At 36.9% G+C, this 21,932-nt stretch overlaps 1 protein-coding gene across 3 annotated transcripts in view; it reads left to right on the top strand.

Annotated features, from left to right (window-relative positions):
- Nucleotides 1–21,932, top strand: part of TAF2 (TATA-box binding protein associated factor 2) — a 79,482-nt gene that overhangs the window by 44,897 nt on the left and 12,653 nt on the right. For 2 of the 3 annotated variants that reach the window (XM_043483079.1, XM_043483081.1), the window contains 8 exons: nucleotides 512–705; nucleotides 1,512–1,651; nucleotides 4,210–4,279; nucleotides 7,418–7,527; nucleotides 13,007–13,236; nucleotides 14,561–14,716; nucleotides 15,177–15,282; nucleotides 17,648–17,770. In XM_043483079.1, coding sequence (XP_043339014.1) covers nucleotides 512–705; nucleotides 1,512–1,651; nucleotides 4,210–4,279; nucleotides 7,418–7,527; nucleotides 13,007–13,236; nucleotides 14,561–14,716; nucleotides 15,177–15,282; nucleotides 17,648–17,770 — 1,129 coding nt within the window. The remainder of the gene's footprint in view (nucleotides 1–511; nucleotides 706–1,511; nucleotides 1,652–4,209; nucleotides 4,280–7,417; nucleotides 7,528–13,006; nucleotides 13,237–14,560; nucleotides 14,717–15,176; nucleotides 15,283–17,647; nucleotides 17,771–21,932) is intronic. The other variant, XM_043483080.1, reaches the window with a different exon arrangement.

Below are 21,932 nucleotides of genomic sequence, written 5' to 3'. Positions count from 1 at the left end.
GACCAGAGGCCATGATCTTAGTTTTCTGAATGTTGAGCTTTAAGCCAACTTTTTCACTCTCCTCTTTCACTTTCATCAAGAGGCTCTTTAGTTCCTCTTCACTTTCTGCCATAAGGGTGGTGTCATCTGCATATCTGAGGTTATTGATATTTCTCCCGACAATCTTGATTCCAGCTTGTGCTTCCTCCAGCCCAGCGTTTCTCATGATGTGCTCTGCATATGAGTTAAATAAGCAGGGAGACAATATACAGCCTTGACGTACTCCTTTTCCTATTGGGAACCAGTCTGTCATTCCATGTCCTAGTAGCTAGTGTGTTACTATTAAGTAAATCTCTTTCACTCTTTTCTCCCAATATGTGAGTCTATGCCAAAGGACAGAGTTGAATACTTACCTAAAAACTTGCTTGTCTTTGCAGATAACTTATGTTTTTACAGTTACTGTATTTTATCTCATTCACTTTTGGAAAGAAGTGTAAATTTATCATCATCTCGTAACTGTCTCTTGGCCTAGTTTTCAGACAACTATTACCGCGCAGAGATGATCGATGCCCTTGCCAACTCTGTTACGCCTGCGGTCAGTGTGAATAATGAAGTTCGAACTTTGGATAACTTAAATCCGGATGTGCGACTCATTCTTGAAGAAATCACTAGGTTTTTGAATATGGAAAAACTTCTTCCAAGTTACAGGCACACCATCACTGTCAGGTATAATGATTCTTCATATTTGCTTCTTAATGTTACTTGGCTTTCATAGTTATTAGAGAAATTTATTTTCATAGAAAATAGAGAAATAAAGTAAAAAAAATCTTATATGAGTCTACCATCCATAGGTAAATTATTACTCTTTTGGAGGTCTTCTAAATTTTTTCCTGTGATAACTATATCAATTTTTAACTTTTGACATATATATATAATTTTTATATTCTACTTATATCATGATACTTCCTCATGTCATTAGAAATTATTCATAAGCATTACATTTGATATCTGCATAAGCTTTTATCCCATTGGATATAGTTTAAACATCCCTCTATTGTTAGACTTCTTTTAAGATTTTTTGTTTCTCTCAAATTTGTTGTACATGACTATCAACAGGTTTTATCTGTTTCATTAGGAGTTTGCTAAAAAAAATTGTTGATTTACCGATTCAGCAGTATAAATAGTCTCAGCTTTCCATATATGTTAGTGAATAAAGCATATTTGTATCACTAAAACTTTTAGAAAGAGTACTTTATTTAAGTTATATCTTATGCTAAATACATTTTTCTGTAGTGTGTTCCTATTATAAATATAATGATACCTGAAATTGGATTTCCTAAGTTTTGAAATATGTTTTCTTTTAATAGTTTTTTAGGGTCATTATAAAAACTGAGTGTTAAAAAATTAAAAAGATGATTCAGATTACATCAATTTTTCAGTTTATTGTTACAGATTATTTTATATTCCGAGGAAATAAGTTTAATTCAAAATACTTTAAGAGAAGTATTTAACTATGAATGCTATTTTCCTAGTTGTTTGAGAGCCATACGAGTGCTTCAGAAGAATGGACATGTGCCCAGTGATCCATCTCTTTTTAAATCTTACGCAGAATATGGCCACTTTGTGGACATTAGAATAGCAGCTTTGGAAGCGGTGGTTGATTACACTAAAGGTAATGCTTTAGAAATATATGCTCATATCATTTTAGAAAGAATTGTTTACCATTTACTATTTAGTCATTAGGATTTTCATAGTATGTGCAATGCAAATATCTTGATTTTTAATTCTTAACTCACTGATTTAGAATTTTTGGTAAATATAGAATTCATATAAGAATTTGTAAATGGGAGAAAAGAATAAAATAGATAAATACCTTTGGTCTTTCCAAGAAGTCTGTATATCATTCTGTAGCCTTAATTAACATGTCATTTCAAATTATATAAGGACTCAAGAAAGCATTTTGTACCTGTCATAAATTTTCTCCGTGAGAGTCTAAGAAGAGCTAAAAGTTGGGGACTTCCCCCGTGGTCCAGAGGCTGAGACCCCATGGCCCCAATGCAGGGGCCTGGCTTCCATCCCTGCTCAGGAAGCTGAATCTCACATGCTGCAGGGAGGACCCAGCACAGCCAATAAATAAATATTGGGGGGGCAGGGAAGAGGTGTAAGTGGGAACTTCAGGAGGAGGGTTAAGCATGTCTTCGTGAAGCTGGAGAAAAAAGAAGGAAAAAAGTGAATAAGCGAATATTACATATTCAGAACATTTTCAGAAATACAGAGAGGAAAGTTAAGGAGATGAAGGTATTTTTTTTTAATTGTCATAAAGAATAATAGATGGAAGAAAATAATAGATATATTACACCCTATTATCCAAGAAATAATAGGATACTTTGAAAGAGTGTAAATGAGACTGACCTAAGCTAGAATCTGATGAAATTTAAAATTTTAAGATTAAGGAAGTCTGTAAATTTCTAACTATTCCTAGAAGTGTCAGAACCCATTTATTGTACAAGGTAAAAGAATAATGTAGCCTATCAATTCTTCAGAGTATAAAAAATTCAAAAGACAGCACAGGCCAACATAATGTTTAGGGAAAGTTATGATCTAAGATTCTCTGCTTTACTAATTTGTTGTTCATGTATCCTTGAAAACTTAGAAGACCATCTCCTATATGTAATATTTTTAAAAACTAAAATTCCTGGACTTCCTCAGTGATCCAGTGGTCCCCATTCATGCTTTCAATGCATGGGGCACAGGTTCAACCTCTGGTTGGGGAAGTTCTGCATGCCATGGAGTGCTGAAAAATTTTTTTCCCAAAGATAATTTTCAGCTGATCTGGAAGTGAACCAAAGTAATAACTCAAGATTGATGAAAGTGTGATGTGAAATTCCCAGTGAAATGCCAGGCATCTGTGCCTGTAAAATAGAGAGCAAAGCTTAAATACTTGTTAACATATAAAATTTAATGCAAATTTCAAAACATAGTTCTTAAAAAATAATATGCAAAAATAAGAAATGTATAAATCTAAAGTTCCAGATTATACTAAAATGTGGGGAATAAAGAAGTTATGGTAATTTTGTATCTAACTGTGTGAAGAGAGGATTGCTTAAATTTTACATATTAAGTAGAAGAAAATACACTCAAATCCTTACATTTTTATGTAAATTTTATTAGGAATACTACTTCTCAAAAGAAATTGTAACAGGGTAAGAACAATATAGTGTGTGTCTTATATATGTTGACCCAAGTTTAACAAGGGCTGTCATTTGTTCTTCCTTTTTGTTGAGGGTTAAAATTTTCTTTCAAAGAATTCTGGTAAAGATAATGTTTTTTCATATATTTCTTAGCAAGAAAAAAATGTAATCCTGTGCCAGTTTTCAATTTTATTTTGACTTTTACCAATTTGTGAAATCTGGAAATTCTGAGGTTCACTAAATAGGCCATTATTCCCAGCCAAGGTATACAAATAATGTTCACTGTCTCATAAAGAGGAAGTTTTCATGAATTAGTACTACCTGAAATCAAGTAGAATGTTAATATTATGATTTCCAAAAGAATGCTAAATTAGTAAGTATGATTTAATTGAAAGATGTTTAAAGGTGTACCATAAATCCAGTTCACTAGAAGAGGAAAAGGAAAATATTAGAAATTAAATTCTGGAAATAAAGGTTTTCAAATCATAAATATAGTAGTTTTTAAAAAGGTAAATGGAAATAGTGAATTTTGTTAAAATTAATTATAATACTGGTTTTACAGCTGTATTTATGTTGTATTGAAAAGTTAAGGCCGCTCTTCAATGAGAGAAACCACTTGGGCGGCAGCGTTTACTGTGTGATTTAATTAGTTACCACTGAATATCAAACTTCTGTGATTTGAGCATCTAGAAGCATAATTCTATTTAAACACATTTCCGGTTAGTTATTCATCTCTGATATAGGGCTCTAATAAATTACAGTTTTGTTTTATGTTGTATTTGCCATTGATTTGAGCCTAAGTGGGAAATACGCTCTTGGTCCTGTTTTTTATGTTTTGACTGCATAGATAGCACAATACTTGTAAAATCTGCAAAGTAGCCTGTTGCATTAAAAATGTAAGAAATTGCCTGCATCCTTCATTTCTGATTAGAAATCTGGCTAAGACAGAGTCCTAAATACTAAGTGTGAACTCCTTGTTTGTCACTTGTTTAATGTGTTATAATTAACAGCAAATACATTTCCTTATTTTTATTTTCAGTTGACAGGAGTTATGAAGAATTGCAGTGGCTACTTAACATGATTCAAAATGACCCTGTACCCTATGTAAGGTTAGTTTTTTTGTGCTATAATATTTTGTTTTTATAAATCATGAAGTAATTTCAGAAAATTTTACATGGAGTTAAGTCTTAATTTTTGAAAATATAGGAGTACCTTATCCAGGTACTCGCATTGTTTTTTATTTGGTTTGCCTTTGGAAAGAAAGATACTTTAAAAGGTATATTGTTATTAAGTTAATTCCCTGAATTTTATACATGATTTCTATTGTAATTTAAAGAAAAGCTTATGTAACCCTTTTCAGTACACATGGGGAAATCTCTTATGTATCAAAAAAATCATAAAACCTCTTTATCAATTGATGCACTCTATTTTAAAAGAGCAGTGTTTTGGTGTATCCCATTTGTTCCTTTTCTTACTCACATAAAATCCTAATTTTTAATAAATGGATTTAGGATCAAAAAATGTAATACAACATTGTTAAAAATTCAGAAAATAAGGGAAAATAAAATTCCAGTCCTGATTTAGTAACTATTTTCATTTTTGTATTCTCTTCATTTTGTTCATATCTGCTGCTTTCTTTGGCAGAGTAGGATATTTATAGTGTATTTGAGCAGGATTAAAATTTTTTTACTATTTCTATCTTCCTTTCTTTACACCTAACAGACTCAAATTTGTGTTCATTTGTTGTAATAATTCAATTTCATAAAATGAAATTTGAAAGCTGGAAAATAATTTAGATTTTAGCCATTCCAACTAGAAATAAGAACGTAGACCTAGAAGCATTGTCTTGCTCGAGTTTGCACATCATTTGGCAGATATTTTCTTCTGGAAAGGCGTACAGATACACTGTGCAGATTTAACCTCACTGACATGCATCTGGATGTGAGGAACATGTAGGAGGTTCCAGCTCCCTAACGGAGAAAGCTTTGAGCAACAGTTATTTTTCAGGTTAGTTGTGGTAGGCTCCTGGTTAAGTCACCTTGCATATTTCAGTGTTTTAAGCGATGCTTATTAAAAAATATTCTTTGTACAGAGTTTTGCTGTTTTTATTTCATGGTTCTTGATCTGTGATCTGAATTGTATTTTAAATAATTTGTCCTTGGATTGATGTGTATACGAAGGATCAGGTTGACGTGGACAAAAATCTCATAATCACCCATTCTGAGGTACCTATTTACATGAAAGAGCGTCATCAGGAAGCCAGCCTTGTCTGTTCTCTGGTAGAGCTCACACATTAGAAAGTTTAAAAGATGCTCCTGATAGCAAGTAGGGACAGAAATTATAAACATAGCTTATCATGTGTTCATTTATGTTTTCAATTCACATCAAGAACTAACATTAAGGCACATACTTCTGAGATATCAAAACTGCATTCTGAAGACCATTTTATATAATATTTGAAGTTATATTTCTCAATTGGATACTATACAATCTGATTGCTTTTGAAATGTTGTGGAGTTTTTAATATTCAAGTTTCAAGAACATTTGTTTATACTGTGAGCTGAAAATCTATTTAAAGATATATTCATGATTATATTTGACATGTTTACTTCATAATTGATACAGTTTATTTATATCACCAATAGGGAACCTCTTAGGCTTTACTTCATATCATCTAGCTCATAGTTACAGTTAGAAAAATTCAGCACATCTTTAAAAAGCTTTAATAGCAGTGAATGATTACAGGATAGGAGTGTTATCACATTAACGGTATTGTATGTGTGTTATTTGGTGTCTTGGGACATCAGTTGCTATATTTCTTGTGGGTGTTTTTCCCCTTCTGGTTTTTATACTCTGAATAGAAACTTTGTCCTTTTCTCTGTCATCATTGCCTTCTCTTTTCCTCCCTCCTTTCCTGTCTATCTCTATTTAGGTATAATTGACAGTTTCAGGCGTATAACATATTGATTCTCTATTTGTATATTTTGAAAAATGATCACCATCATAAATTTGGTTAACATCCATTATCATACATAATTGCAAGTATTTTTTCTTACAAGAACTTTCAAGATCTGTTCTCTTAGCATCTTTCAAATATGCAACACAGTGTTACTAACTATAGTCACCATACTATACATTATCCCCCCATGACTTATTTTACAAGATAAGGGAAGATTTGTACCCTTTGACCCCGTTTACCCATGTCACCCCACCCCCACCCCCGCCTCTGACAACCTTCAATCTGTTCTATTATTTAAACTCATGGAGTAACCATCATATAGAACTGCTGTATTCTGCTGTAATTGGATAGGATTCTTAGTCTTAAAGATAGGCAGACATTTCTATTTCTGCTATTTCTGTCTCTCTTAACATCAGTGACATTCCTTTCTTCTGCCTCAAATATAGCATTTTATTTTCATGGCTTTTGGTTGATTTTTAAACTCCTAATAGTAAAATGACCTTTAATAAGAACTAATTCTTTTAAAGAATACAGATTTTTAAAATTTCTTTCTTTTAACATTAAAAATTTTTTCTTTGTTATTATATATATCAGGGTTACTGATTTAGATAGATCACTAGAGATAGATAAAGCTCTGCAGAATTTGGGGGCTGAAACCTTAAAATTTGGAGGAAAAGAAACGAATTACTTATGATTACCCCTTTATGCTTTAGAGCTAAGTTTGAACATCATTTCTCTAAGGATACTTTCCTGATTCTCTGCTCTAGGTTAGGTTCATCAAGTAATAGTTGTCCATAAAATCCTACAGTTGTTCCCTTACCTAAGTATATGCATATTACCCATGTATATAAATATTAATTTTATAGTTCAATTTTTTTTTTTTTTAGTAAAAAAAATTCCCCCATGGGAACATAAATTTTAAAAAGACAAAGACTGTGTCATTTGCCACTGCATTTAGTATGATGCTTTGTATATGGTTAATTAAATATGTGTTAAGCAAGTGGTTGTTATGTATATTATATATTTTATTATATATGTATTATTATATATTTTCCCCTTCTAATCACATATATGTTTAACTTAATTCATATGTTAAAGAAAAGTGATTTTATCTGTAGTGACAACTGTATGTAGAAAAAAACTTCAAGCTGTTGAATTATTTTTAAATGTTTGAGAAAGTTCTTAGTCTAAGAAGAGAGGTGATGAAATCAGATGGAGAAACCTGAGATCATTTGCAGATGTTTTTATTTCACAGCTAGCAAAAGTTTAATTTTTCCTTGTCTTTCAGACATAAAATTCTAAATATGTTGACTAAAAACCCACCCTTTACTAAGAGCATGGAGTCTCCCTTATGCAATGAAGCTTTGGTAGATCAACTTTGGAAACTTATGAATTCTGGTAAGAGAGCAGTGGCTTTTTTTTTTTTTTTTTTAAGGAGACTACTTACCATACTTACCTTCACAGTGGTGGCTGCGATAACATTTGCTAAGGGCATAGCCACTCACTTTGCCCCACAGGGTTGTTGAGGAAACAAAACTACTAATTTAGTGAAAGTGTCTCAGATGTTTAAAGAGCTGTAAACATGAACTTGCACAGTATTACACTTGTTTTTATTTCAGAAGGTTACAGAGGGTTGAAAAATAAGTCTTCTTTCTCTTTCCACTAGTCCTCCTAGTGGCCTTTCCCAGAGGTAACCAATTCCTTACGTATGCTTTTCAGGGCGGTATATAATGTTAGAATTCTGCACCTTGGAGGTCATGGTATCTCATCATCACAGTTTTAGTTTACATTATCTGAGTGAAGTCAGGAGGCGGTCAGTGCTCCCAGGCATGAGCTCTCAAATCAGTTTGCTGAGGATTAAACCTCAGCTGAATGACTTGCTCTCAGTGTGATTTGTCTAAGCCTATGATTTTCTCATTTTTAAACTAGAGTTACGATGATAGCTCTTTCTGCAAACTGAAAATTAAATGAGTTATTATTTGTAAAATGCAGTAACTAGTTCGTATTAAGTGCTCAGAAAGGTTGTTACGCTAACATACTGATGATATTATGTTGAGTACTTCTCATATATGTGAGCTATCTGTAGTTCCTGTTTTGTAAATTGTTCATATTCTCTAACATTTTTATTTAATTGAATTGCTAATCTTTTCCTGTAGGGTTGTAACTATAATATATATGTGAAGAAAATTTGCCTTATGTCTCCGATATGTTGAAATTGTAATATTGGTTTTGATTTAAAATTCAGTCTAAAGCTAGATTGAAAGTGTTTGGCTTAGAGATGAGTTGCTACAGACAGATGGAGAGGGAGCAGTGGGTATTCATTGTAATAAATATGTCACTTTACCTTCTCTCTAAAGTATTGGAAGATAACTTGTTTGCCTATCTCAGTAGTGACTACTTCACTGAATCCCACCTAAATAACAAGTTCTGATTCTTTTTCAAAAATTAATTTACTAACATTGAAATGTTAAGCAGTTGTATGACTTCTGTCCCTCAGTTTCATAATCATAGTACAATACCCCCAAGTAAAGGCACCATAGTAGATATTTGATCGAAATATAATAAAATTGAAAATAAAATGGCCCTTGTCCTCAAAATCTTTACAAAATAGCACATAACCCAGTTTATATCAATATTGCCAAATTATTATTCTCATGTTTTCCCTAGTACCTAGAAGAATGATTGCTGGTGTTTGCATGATGTTCTATATTTTGCTGCTTGTGGTTACCTAAAAGGATGTTATGATTACTGTCATTTAGATCCAAGAAATGAGCACACAAGTTCATGAATTTGTAAAGGATCATTCAGCAGTTAATATGTGGCATGAACTGTACTGTGTTGAATATATTCTTAGCAAGAATGCGTGATTCCATGATTGTGATGGAGTACAACTTCACAGAAAGTCATAATGAAGTACGAAGAAGTTGCATATCACTTCTTAGGGAAGATTTCATGGGCAAAATAAATGTGTGTTTAAGATTAATGGGACAATCTCTATTAAAACGTTTGAACTCCATTGGAAGATTGTGGTTGTACAGATTGAAGCTCTGATTGATGTTTAGTATTTATTTTTGTTAGTGTTGAAAATAAAGTACAGTTACTGCTTCGGTTTGGAATTATCTGTGCTAATAATCTAAACAGAACAGATCAGTGAAGCCATCGGCATAAACAGTTTTTACTCTTGTTCTTCAGATCTATAAATAAATGGGAACAGAACAATATGAACAGTGGGAGTGGCTCAAATAATTGAGAAGGTTTTTGGTTTTCTCTTTTTCATGTTTTTGGAGAACATTGGGCATTAGACAGGGAAGATTGATTAGAGGATTGTCTGAGACAGTTCCTGCTTTTCACCCTCAGCTGCAGCATTCTGAAGGCTTATTTAATCTGCCAGCTGCCCCTCCCAACTCAGCCACGTAAATGGCAAGGAACACTCATTATCTGCCACCCCCACGCCAAGAAAGGAGTCGTAATCCTTTCCCCTCAGGTAGCAGTGCTGACCTTGTGTTCTCATTTGCAGTTATGCTTTGGGACCAGCCCTGCCTCCCAGTCAGAAAGGCAGTGCTCAGGGCTGATGGTCTCTGCTCAAATCAGAAAGTATCTGAAGACAAATCCCTCAGATGACAAATCTGACTTAGAAAAGATCATTCCTTCATTATCTGAGGTGGTTGCTTTTAAAGCTGATCAAGGCCATTTTCAGGGCATTTTTCTTTTCCTTGGTTGTGCTTGGAAATCTTGATTCCCTGACAAGGGTTTGAGCCCATGGCCCCTGCAGTGGAAGCTTAGAGTCCTAGCCACTGGACCGCCAGGGAAGCCCCAAGGACATTTTGCAGTAAACTCGTCTCTGCCTATCAATGACGGACGCTGAGAGTGTGTACAGTTAGCCCCCACAAGCATGACTGCCGTGTGGTTGGTTCTGTCCTGATCTTCCTGTCCATCTTTTCTGACTCTGCCACTTAATGCCACTGGAAAGTGACACCCATTTTAAGATTTTATTCCATGGTTTTGAAATACAGTGTTCTCATTTTTTTCTGTTTTATCATTTTAGCAGAAGCACCGCTTATTTTTTAGCTCCATCCTATCGGCCTTAAGTTGTAATATTTATAACTCAGGTTTTTTAGGGGGGGGAAACAGTCAAGGTCCTCTCTTAAGAACAGAATAGTGCTGCTTCCTCCATCCAAATTGAAGGCCTGCTGAAACCTTTACCAATCCAAACCCAAAGCCCACACAGAAATACCAAGTAGCAGCACGCCTGCTCTGGGGACTGGGGACTTCAGCAGCCTTCATGGCCTGTGCTGCCTCGTGGTCCTTAGCGGACCTTCAGGACACAGGACACCCCAGCTCACCAAAATATACATTTCCCACCTGCTTCTTAAAGCTGAGATAATGCTTTTTAAAAAAACTTTTTAAGAGTCCATACTCAGCTGCCTGACTGGTTTTGATGTCGTCTACAGTATGTAAAGATTCCAGAATCATTATTTGCAGCTGACAGAATTGGGCAACACTCACCTTCAGGGTTTAGTCTTATTCCAGTTGTAAATGCACCCTGAGCCCTTCTGGTTTCTTTACTGACAGAGTGTCTGAGATGGCGTCTTTTCCTGCCCTACCCGAGTGGTAGACACGGAGGGCTCGCTGTTTCGGCAACCTTCATTCCATTCTTTAGAGGGCTGAGTCCCTCCAGCCTTTGTGATGAAGGTCCAGGAGTCCGATCCCTGTCCTCTGCGGAGCCTTTCCATGTGTGAAAAGCATTGAGGAGGAGGGTAACGAGGGCCCCCAAAACATTGGGCAGTTTCAGTCCATTAAAGTGTCCAGGTGTGGATATTCCAGAGAAGGAAATGGATTTCCACTGTAAAATCCTTACCTTCACTCTGTACTGTTCCCATTTCTGCTTTCTCTGTAGTTTTTATGATATAAAAACTCACGCTTCTCAGAGCTCCTGCTGCTTCCTCTTGCTTCCAGCAGTATCGTGTATCTGTTGTTCCCTTACCACGTAGTAGCAAAATTGAAGATGTCTCAAGACTGACAGGTGTTTCATGATGCGCAAAGTGCCTAATACAGAGCAGTATATGTAGTATGAACTCTGTAAAATTGTAATCCTCTGACAGTTGAAAATCCATGTGGATTTTCTTTGCATATAGTTCATATAACACTTACTTATCTGTTCCAGTTGTTGTTTAGTTGCTAAATCACGTCCGACTGTTTTGCCATCTCATTAGACTATAGCGTGTCAGGCTACTCTTTCCATGGGACTTTCCAGGCAAGAATACTGGAGTGGGTTGCCATTTCCTTCTCCAGGGGATCTTCCTGACCCAGGGTCTGTTAAAGTATATCTCATCAAAATCATTACTTGAGTGCATTTTATTTACTTACTCTAATATTTGTTGTTGAAAACCCACAAAACTTAATATTATTAACTGTCCTGAATTTACTGTAACAATGTCTTTCCTTTTTGTTCCTCTTTTTTAAAACATTGTGGTACTCTTCTGAAACCCTAGTTCTTGGCCAAAATTATGTATGTGGTTTATTTTTCTTGTCTAGAAGAATATTTCTTCTCACCTGTTGTAAATTTTAAATTCTGGCTAGAAACTGCAGTCATTGTCTAACCCTCGGTGATAATCTCATCTTGGCAGTTCTCTGTGGTGGCAATGTCTACCTGGAATGTCCCACTGGGGGAATGAAAGGAAAGTGGGAAGAGTTCTGACGTTACCGTGCTCTGGTCTGCCGTTGTTGTGGGTTGAGGTATACTCTGAGACCACAACCCTAATTTCGGAGGTGAAAACACGGATCCTCGTCAGAGAAGCTGAGACGTCTCTTAGCCGCCTTAGACTGAGTTTCTGCAGATGCAGCTTTCCTCTGGCCAATACATGTTACAGCCTGTTGCCATCTCAGCGGTTTGCTGCTTTTTTTTTTTTTTTAAACATTCCTAATAGAACAGCACAAATATGTAGGTATTGAGCAAGCACTTCTTCTACAATAAATCTAAGGTTAGAATTGTGTTAATTCAAATAGTTGTAGGGTTTCTTACCGTATTTAAAATCTGAAAGTAGTAAATCTGAGCATTAGAATTTGTCTCCAGTGGCAGGGTTCAGTAGGGTTCGTGAAGGCTCTTGGTGTGCCACCTGCCTGACATGCTGTTAAAGAAGAGAATCGGGCCAGGTGGACAGAGAATGACTGTGGACCAGTTCTGACTCTTCGTGACCCCAGGGACTGTAGCCCACCAGGCTTCTCTGTCCATGGGACTCTCCAGGCCAGAATACTGGAGTGGGTTGCCATTCCCTTCTCCAGGGAATCTTCCCAACCCAGGGATCGAACCCAGGTCTCCTGAATTGCAGGCAGATTCTTTATCATCTGAGCCACCAGGAAAGCCCAGTATAAATCTAATACTCCAAGAATAGTATTTTTTTTTTTCTGGCTTTAAATCTTCCTTTTAATTCTTCCTCCTCGGTTAACTGCTCCACATCCATTCATTCCCTGTTCCCTCTGTCCGATTTTCTTCTTTAATAGCATGTTGGGGAGACGGCACACCAAGAGCCTCGTGAACCCCACCCTGGAAACAAATCTGAATGCTCAAACTTATTACTTTCAGATTTTAAATATGGCAGGTGTCTAATTTCTATTTCGTAGGAGAATGATTAGGTTTTTCAGTTGTAAGATGCAGTTTCCTTAGAACATTCGTGGTTTCTGCGACAGTGTGTGGGTACCTGGTGTCAGCGTAGGAAGCATCTTTACAGTAGAGGGCTTGCCCTTGGGGCCCAGGTCAGTAGGCGGCTCCTCTAGCCGTCCTGATCCTCTCTCCCCTTGCTTTGTGCAGGCTCTGGGCATGTGGAGGTGTGCGGGTGAACGTGCACTCTGACCTGTTGTCCTGTCGCTTGCCCCCTAGGCGCGGCACACGACTGGAGGCTGCGGTGTGGCGCTGTGGACTTGTACGTCACGCTCTTTGGCCTCAGTAGACCTTCCTGCTTACCCTTGCCAGAGCTTGGCTTGGTCCTTAATCTGAAGGAGAAGAAAGCTGTCTTGAATCCAACCATCATTCCAGAGGCCATAGCAGGCAACCAAGAAGCTGCAGTGAATCCAAGTAGTCACGCACAGCTAGTTGGATTCCAGAACCCTGTAAGAATCACACGTGATATGGAAAAAGTATCAGTAGTTTTATTATTTAGAGCTCCGAAGAAGAGAATTGTTTCTTTAGAACTAGTGGATTTTAAAGCCACTAACAGCTTCTCGCACCATTTTAAAAAAGTGCTGGCTGGCATTGTCTTAGCACTTTGCAGTTTCTAAAGTGCTTCTGACAGCTGTGTGATGGCGACGTGACCGGTGCTGAGATGCCAGCCCACTTACTGCTCTGGGACGGCAGTGACTTTGCACCTTTGTGTAAAATGTCTCCTCTGAGTAGGAGAAAATTGAACATTTAACTAGTTACATATTAACTGAACTTGTCTGTACACTGTAATGGCAGGCTGTTTTGAACACAGGACCTTGACTTTTCTCTTTTTTTGCTACTTTGCATTAATAGCATCATTCCAAACCTATGAAAAGTGCCTGACAACTGCTTATTGAATCATTAGTAAATAATTAGGTAATAATGAATGGTCTGGTGAACATGTAATCTGCTGGTTGGGGGAGGAGAAATGCATTATGTTTTTTTTAGTTTATGTATATGTGTATGTATTTGCTTTTACAAGAGCTTTTTATTTCCAACTATGCATTGTGAAATTATGAGACTTTATTGTAGAAAGACCTTCAGGATCCATATCAATTATTTTACTGTAATTTAAAGAAAGTTTCCCAGAAGTGTCTTGCTCATTGATGACACAAGATCCCCAGTGCTTCAAGCTTCATTTTTCACCAATATTTAGACCAGATTACTTGCCTGGCAATACCCTACTGGTGTTTTGACACTTTAAAACTTAAATTTCTCTTTATGCTAGTTAGTAATAGTCATTTAAAAGAGATTATTCACCTAGATTTTCTGAAATATAATCATACTTATTTGTTGTAAATTTAAGATGTATCCTAGAGTTCGGGTTATGAAGAAGTAAGACAAATCTTTTCATAGGAAAAAAAAAGTCTCATTAAAAAGCTCTTTTATATCTGACTATTTATAAGCCAGTGGAAATGAATATGTTTATAATTCTTGTCCATATATGTTGATTTATCCACTTTCATACTTGGAGTCTTCAGGATAAGAGGAGAAAATGACACCAAAAGGTATATGCTGTGGGGAAAGTTTTAAAAGTTCCCTTTAATATCTCCCTTCTCCTCCCAGAAAGACCAGCAGATAGGAGAGGGTGAGGTTCGTCTCCAGCCCATTGCTGATAACTTTGAGGCACTGGGCATGTTCTAATCTGCATGGTTGCTGTAGGTCTTAGTTTTCAGCTATAATGTGAGCTACTTGTCTTCAGGAATCTAATTTTGATCTTGAATATTGCCACAGGAAGATGATCACCTTGCCAAGGAAGCCTCATGTAATATGTCAGCTCATCAGCAGGGAGTGAAGAGGAAGGCTGACACACCACTGGGGTCCCCACTAGAGCCTGGTCAAATACTGGAGAAGAATGAGGATAGCAGTAAAGTCAGACTCAAAATCAGAGTAAGACATGCAGGCTCCACCTGTGTGAGCAGCGTAGGGCGCTCACCTGCCTGGTACCTCGTGACCACTCACCGTGGTCTCCTCAGCAGGACAGATGGGGCAGCCCCACCTGTCAGAGGACGCCAGTGTCCGTCTCAGACACTCCAGCGATGCTCAGACTTCCGTTCCCACACGCCGCTTCTGTCTGTGTGCACCACCCACACAGCTCTCTGCTGCTCGCCACGCGTGGGGCAGACCCCAGCCGCTGTCACACTTCAGTAGCTCCCAGGGAGCTGCTTCTGGAGGCTGGGCCACATCATCTTCTCTTTCTCTTAATGCTTTTTGAGAAGAGGACTACTTTTCCTTTTAAATGTTTTGGGGCTATATCCTGTGGCTTTTCTGCTACCTTTCCTGAGAGCAAAAGTCCAGGCATAAAATGATATAATGGCTTCTTTCTTCCTTTGTTTTGTTTGTCTTACAGTTTTCAAGTTCTCAAGACGAGGAAGAGATTGATATGGATACTGTTCATGATAGCCAGGCATTCATTTCCCATCATTTAAACATGCTTGAAAGGCCGTCAACTCCAGGTAAGACAGTGTCCTGCACCCACTGGGGTGATGGGGAGTTCGCGTGATATCAATGTTGGAAGGTGTGTTGCTTTACTGGCAAGAGAATAGCTATAAAATTTAGAGTTAGGCAGTATAGAATACTAGATTGTATCAGATAACACATATCGGCAAAGGAATAAATTTTTTTAAAGTATTTCTTTTGATTTTTTACTTTGTTTTGGTTCTTTTTAAATATTTGGCTTACTTCTAGATTTGTTTTTTCAAAAATCCATTCATCAGATTCCTTCCAGTAGCTTTAATCTCTGGTTTTTGTTTCTTTGTTTTTTGAAGTTTAGACTTAACCTCGAAATAAAATAAGAGGTCTGTTTTTTTTAAATAATGTAACTATAATTATATATAAAACTTCCTGACTACAACTAATGCAGCCCGTAACGCAACTACTTTCTCTTCTTGACTGCTTGTTCCATGTAATATGTCATGTTATAGATTTTTAAATACACCTCTCAAACATCGTAATCTTTTCCATTGAAAATATTACCTGAGACAGTATTGAGTTGATAAACTTTAATTTACCTTATTATTTCCCTGTGGGCAGGCATTTGTTTCTGATTTTAATTTTATGCAAGTAATTCTCTCTGAGTGTCTTCATACAGAAGCTTCTGTTTCTTTTTTTGTCAAATTCTTAGGATAAATCCCTTAAAATATATTTTTGGTAAAAAGATTAATTTTAGCTTTATTTTAAGATACTTATCTTTAGAAGATTTTCATACTCTTGGTGTTCCTGCCATAATGCTTTTTGAAGAGATTATGCCTAGTTCATATGATCCACAGTTTTCAGAAGTAAAGCTTTGGTGTGACTTGCTTGTAGTTGTGAAATACAGTAATAAACAGGTCTTGGTGACCCTGCCCCCCACCCGTAACCTGTGCAGCGTCCCCGTTCTGCGGCCGTTCTCACTGTGCTTCCCTCCCGATTCTGTCCACCTCTCTGCCTTGCGAGTAATCGGTGTCTCAGCTGTTGTTTCTTCAGCATTCTGTTGCTTTTCTTTACAGTGTACCACACAGATACATGATCTTTATGTTTACTTTGCCTTTAGTTTTTGAATTATATGAAAACTGTGTGATACTCAGTATGACTTGGCTTTTTTTCACTCAGCGTTATGCTGCTGAAATTCACCCATGTTGATAAAGACGTAATTCATCACTATTTATTATCATGCTTTGTACTTCATATACTGTTTTATTGCCATTGTGATAACTTAAAGGATACGTAACTATAATTACCATTTAAAATGATTATTTATTATGATTATCATAATTCAAGTTTATATTTCTTTAATTATGAATATGACTTTTTGTTGTTGTTGTCAGGAGTAGGTACTATTCCTGTTTCTTTTTACTGGAAAACCCTACTTATAATTCGTGCTCGATGTGGTTATCTTCCATGACCTTTGTGTTTGAATGGGGTTTTTAAACGTGTTATATTTGTGCGCCTCTCCCTTACCCACCTTGGTATGCTTTTTGTTTGGCTTTTTGTTTAGTTTTGTTTGTAAGATCTAAATTACTTTTTACTATCCAGTAATCTGGGATGAACTAGTAGAATTTTGAGAATTGGCATCAAAGAGAATATGAACCTAATTATATTTGAAAACTGAAAGGTCATGAATTCTTTGGCTTTCATAATCATAAGCAATCTTAACAATTATTTTTCTATTCTGTCCATTGTATGGATAAGTAAGTTTAAGCAGAGACATATGAAATAATTTGCCCTCAATGACATACCCAAGTAATAGCCACCTCAGTGCTAGATCCAAATCCTAGACTTTTCCATATGAGAAATGAAAATGAGACACAAAGAAAGAAATGTCTTACCTGGACTGTGTATTTAACTTGTGGATGATTTGGCGTTAGAACCTGGGTCTCCTGGTACGACAGTGCTCTTCATGTTTTACCATTACAACGTTTCATGTTTTAAATATGTTTGTTCTGTAATCCCTAAATTATTTTGATCTGTTAGTTAAATATTGTAATGGAATTTATTAATAAATTTTGGGGAGAACAGCCATGCTTAACTGTATGCAAAGTTCCACATAAATAATAAAAAACATGACATGACATGGTTCTCCTCCAGAATATAGACTCCAGTTTATGTGTTCAGCAGTTCAGTCAGGTGAACTGTCTTTCTTGAATGTTTATTTTTCTCAGACTTAAGTATATTGGAACCATGACAAAGGATTAAATCAAATGGGATCTTCAGTGGTTTTAAAAAATAGTATTCTTTTTATCATTAGAGTTTTACTGTTGAACTGATACTGGTTTTAAGGTAGACTGTTTTCTTCTTTTGGGAAGTAAATAAATCCCCAGTTTTCCTCTTTTTGCATCTTAGGGCTCTCCAAATATCGGCCAGCTAACTCGAGATCTGCTCTGATGCCCCAGCACTCCGCAGGCTGTGACGGCACGCCCACCACGAAGCCCCAGTGGAATATGGAGCTCCCACGGAAGGGAGCAGGTAAAGTACTGTTACTATCATTGTTGGTATTTTGCTCAAGAATGAATCTATAAACTTCATAAAGTTTCTTTATCAATGTAAAGAATACATTAGAAACTATAGATCTGAGGACTTGCTTCTCATTATTATCTAACAGACTTCTTTTTTCAAATACAAGCTGCATATATATTTTTTTGAATTACTTTTGATTCATAGTGTTGTGTTAGCTTGAGAGACGTGCAGCACAGTGATTCTGTTCCACGTACATATGTTCTTTTTCGGATTATATGGGTTATTACAGAGGGTTGAGTGTTGTTCACTGTGCTGTATATACAGTAGGTCCTTGCTGGGTGCCTCTTTTCTGTATAATAGTGCGTCTGTGTTAATCCCAAGCTCCTAGTTTATGCCTTCCCCCATTTCCCCTGTGGTAACCACAGGTTTGTTTTCTATATCTGTGGGTCTGTTTCTGTTCTGTAAATAAGTTCATTGGTGTGTATATATGTATAGCACATATAAAGAATGTCATATGATGTTTGTCTTTCTATGGCCTTCTCACTCAGTGTGATAATCTCTAGGGCCTCCGTGTTGCTGCAGATGGCATTATTTTGTTCTTTTTTTATGGCTGAGTAATAGTCGATTGTAGTCCACATCTTTATCCATTCGTTTGTCGCTGGATATTTAGGTTGCTTCCGTGTCTTGCCATTGTTGCTAATGAACACTGGAGTGCATGTATCTTTTGGAATTATGTTTTTCTGCAGATATATGCCCAGGAGTGGGATTGCTGAATCATATGCTAACTCTGTATTTAGTTTTCTAAGGAATGTCCATACTGTTCTCCATAGTAGTTCTACTAATTTATATTCTCATCAGTACTGTGGAAGGGTTCTTTTTTCTCCACACCCTCTGTAGCATTTAATGTATGTACACTTTTTTTTTTTTTTAATGTATGTAAACTTTTGATGATGGTTATTCCGACTGGAGTAGGGTGATAACCTCATTTTAGTTTTGATTTACATGTCTCTAATAATTAGTGATGTTGAGCATTGTTCGTGTGCCTGTTGGCCATCTGTATGTCTTTTTTGCACAGGTGTCTGTCTAGGTTTTATGCCCAGTTTTTTAATTGAATTGTTTGTTTTTTTTTGACACTGAGCTATGTGAGCTGTTTGTATATTTGGGAAATCAATCCCTTGTCAGTCACATAGTTTGCAAATATTGTCTCCCATTCTGTAGGTTGTTTCATTTGCTGTGCAAAAGCTTTTATTTTTAAGTCCCATTTATTTATTTTTGTTTTTATTTCCATTACTTGAGGAAAGGATACAGAAATATATAGCTGTGATTTATGTTATAGTGTTTTCTGTCTAGGATCATTCTGTTGTTTTCTTAGAGTTTTGTAGTATCTGGTCTTACATTTAGATCCTTAATCCATTTTGAGTTTGCTGTTGTATTTGGTGTTAGAGAATGGTTTAATTTCATTCTTTTATAGGGAGCCGCCCAGTTTTCTCAGCACCACTTATTGAAAAGACTATCTTTTCTCCATTGTATATTCTGGCCTCCTTTGTCATAGGTTAATTGACCATAGGCACAAGGGTTTATTTCTGGACTTTTATCCTGTTCCATTGATTTGTATTTCTGTCTTTGTGCCAGTACCATACTATTTTGTTTACTGTGGTTTTGGAGTATAGTCTGAAGTCACAGAGCCTGATTTCTCCAGCTTCATATTTCTTCCTTAAAATTGCTTTGACTTAAAGACTTTTTTTTTTTCCTCTTTAAGAATTTTTTTTCATTTACTTGTATTAGTTGGAGGCTAATTACTTTACAATATTTTAAAGACTTTTAAATTACACTTTTTGCTATTTCAAAAGTAATATTCTCCTATTATATAAAACTTTGAAATCGTAGAAAAGAGGGGGAAAAAATTGCCCCCTATTATGCCTTTTCGGCTCAGTTCAGTCCAGTCACTCAGTCGTTTCCAACTCTTTCCAACCCCATGGACTGCAGCACGCCAGGCCTCCCTGTCCGTCACCAACTCCCAAGAGTCTACCCAAACTCATGTCCATCGAATCAGTGATGCCATCCAACCATCTCATCCTCTGTCGTCCCCTTCTCTTCCCGCCTTCAATCTTTCCCAGCATCAGGGTCTTTTCAAATGAGTCAGCTCTTTGCATCAGGTAGCCAAAGTATTGGAGTTTCAGCTTCAGCATCAGTCCTTCCAATGAACACCCAGGACTGATCTCCTTTAGGATGGACTGGTTGGATCTCCTTGCAGTCCAAGGGACTCTCAAGGGTCTTCTCCAACACCACATTTCAAAAGCATCAGTTCTTCTGCACTCAGCTTTCTTCACAGTCCAATTCTCACATCCATACATGACCACTGGAAAAACCATAGCCATGACTAGACAGACCTTTGTTGGCAAAGTAATGTCTCTGCTTTTTAATATGCTGTCTAGTTTGGTCATAACTTTCCTTCCAAGGAGTAAGCGTCTTTTAATTTCATGGCTGCAGTCACCATCTGCAGTGATTTTGGAGCCCAAAAAAAGAAAGTCTGACACTGTTTCCACTGTTTCCCCATCTATTTGCCATGAAGTGATGGGACCAGTTGCCATGATCTTAGTTTTCTGAATGTTGAGCTTTAAGCCAATTTTTTCACTCTCCTCTTTCACTTTCATCAAGAGGCCCTTTAGTTCCTCTTCACTTTTTGCCATAAGGGTAGTGTCATCTGCATATCTGAGGTTATTGATATTTCTCCCAGCAATCTTGATTCCAGCTTGTGTTTCCTCCAGCCCAGCGTTTCTCATGATGTACTCTGCATAGAAGTTAAATAAGCAGGGTGACAGTATACAGCCTTGACGTACTCCTTTTCCTGTTTGGAACCAGTCTGTTGTTCCATGTCCAGTTCTAACTGTTGCTTCCTGACCTGCATACAGGTTTCTCAAGAGGCCGGTCAGGTGGTCTGGTGTTCCCATCTGTTTCAGAATTTTCCACAGTAATTGTGATCCACATAGTCAAAGGCTTTGGCATAGTCAATAAAGCAGAAGAGATGTTTTTCTGGAACTCTCTTGCTTTTTCAATGATCGAGCAGATGTTGACAATTTGATCTCTGGTCCCTCTGCCTTTTCTAAATCCAGCTTGAACATCAAGAAGCTCACGGTTCACATACTGTTGAAGCATGGCTTGGAATTTTGAGCATTACTTTACTAGCGTGTGAAATGAGTGCAGTTGTATGGTAGTTTTAGCATTCTTTGGGATTGCAATGAAAACTGACCTTTCCCAGTCCTGTGGCCACTGCTGAGTTTTCCAAATTTGCTGGCATATTGAGTGCAGCACTTGTCACAGCATCATCTTTCAGGATTTGAAATAGCTCACATGGAATTCCATCACCTCCACTAGCTTTGTTCATAGTGATGCTTCCTAAGGCCCACTTGACTTCACGTTTGAGGATGTCTGGCTCTAGGTGAGTGATCACACCATCATGATTATCTGGGTCGTGAAGATCTTTTTTGTACAGTGCTTCTGTGTATCCTTGCCACCTCTTCTTAATATCTTCTGCTTCTGTTAGGTTCATACCATTTCTGTCCTTTATTGAGCCCATCTTTGCATGAAATGTTCCCTTGGTATCTCCCATTTTCTTGAAGAGATCTCTAGTCTTTCCCGTTCTGTTGTTTTCCTCTGTTTCTCTGCATTGATCACTGAGGAAGGCTTTCTTATCTCTCCTTGCTATTCTTTGGAACTCTGCATTCAAATGGGAATATCTTTCCTTTTCTCCTTTGCTTTTCGCTTCTCTTCTTTTCACAGCTATTTGTAAGACCTCCTCAGACAACCATTTTGCCTTTTTGCATTTCTTTTCCATGGGGATGGTCTTGATCCTTGTCTCTTGTACAATGTCACGAACCTCTGTCCATAGTTCATCAGGCTCTCTGTCAGATCTAGTCCCTTAAATCTATTTCTCACTTCCACTGTATATTCATAAGGAATTTGATTTAGGTCATACCTGAATGGTCTAGTGGTTTTCCCTACTGCCTTCAATTTATGTCTGAATTTGGCAATAAGAAGTTCATGATCTGAGCCACAGTCAGCTCCTGGTCTTGTTTTTGCTGACTGTATAGAGCTTCTCCATCTTTGGCTGCAAAGAATATAATCAGTCTGATTTTGGTGTTGACCATCTGGTGATGTCCATGTGTAGAGT

Source organism: Cervus canadensis, chromosome 12 (assembly GCF_019320065.1).
Source record: "Cervus canadensis isolate Bull #8, Minnesota chromosome 12, ASM1932006v1, whole genome shotgun sequence".
NCBI lineage: Eukaryota > Metazoa > Chordata > Mammalia > Artiodactyla > Cervidae > Cervus > Cervus canadensis.
Note: the sequence above shows the minus strand (reverse complement) of the source record. Positions and strands in the feature narration are given on the sequence as shown.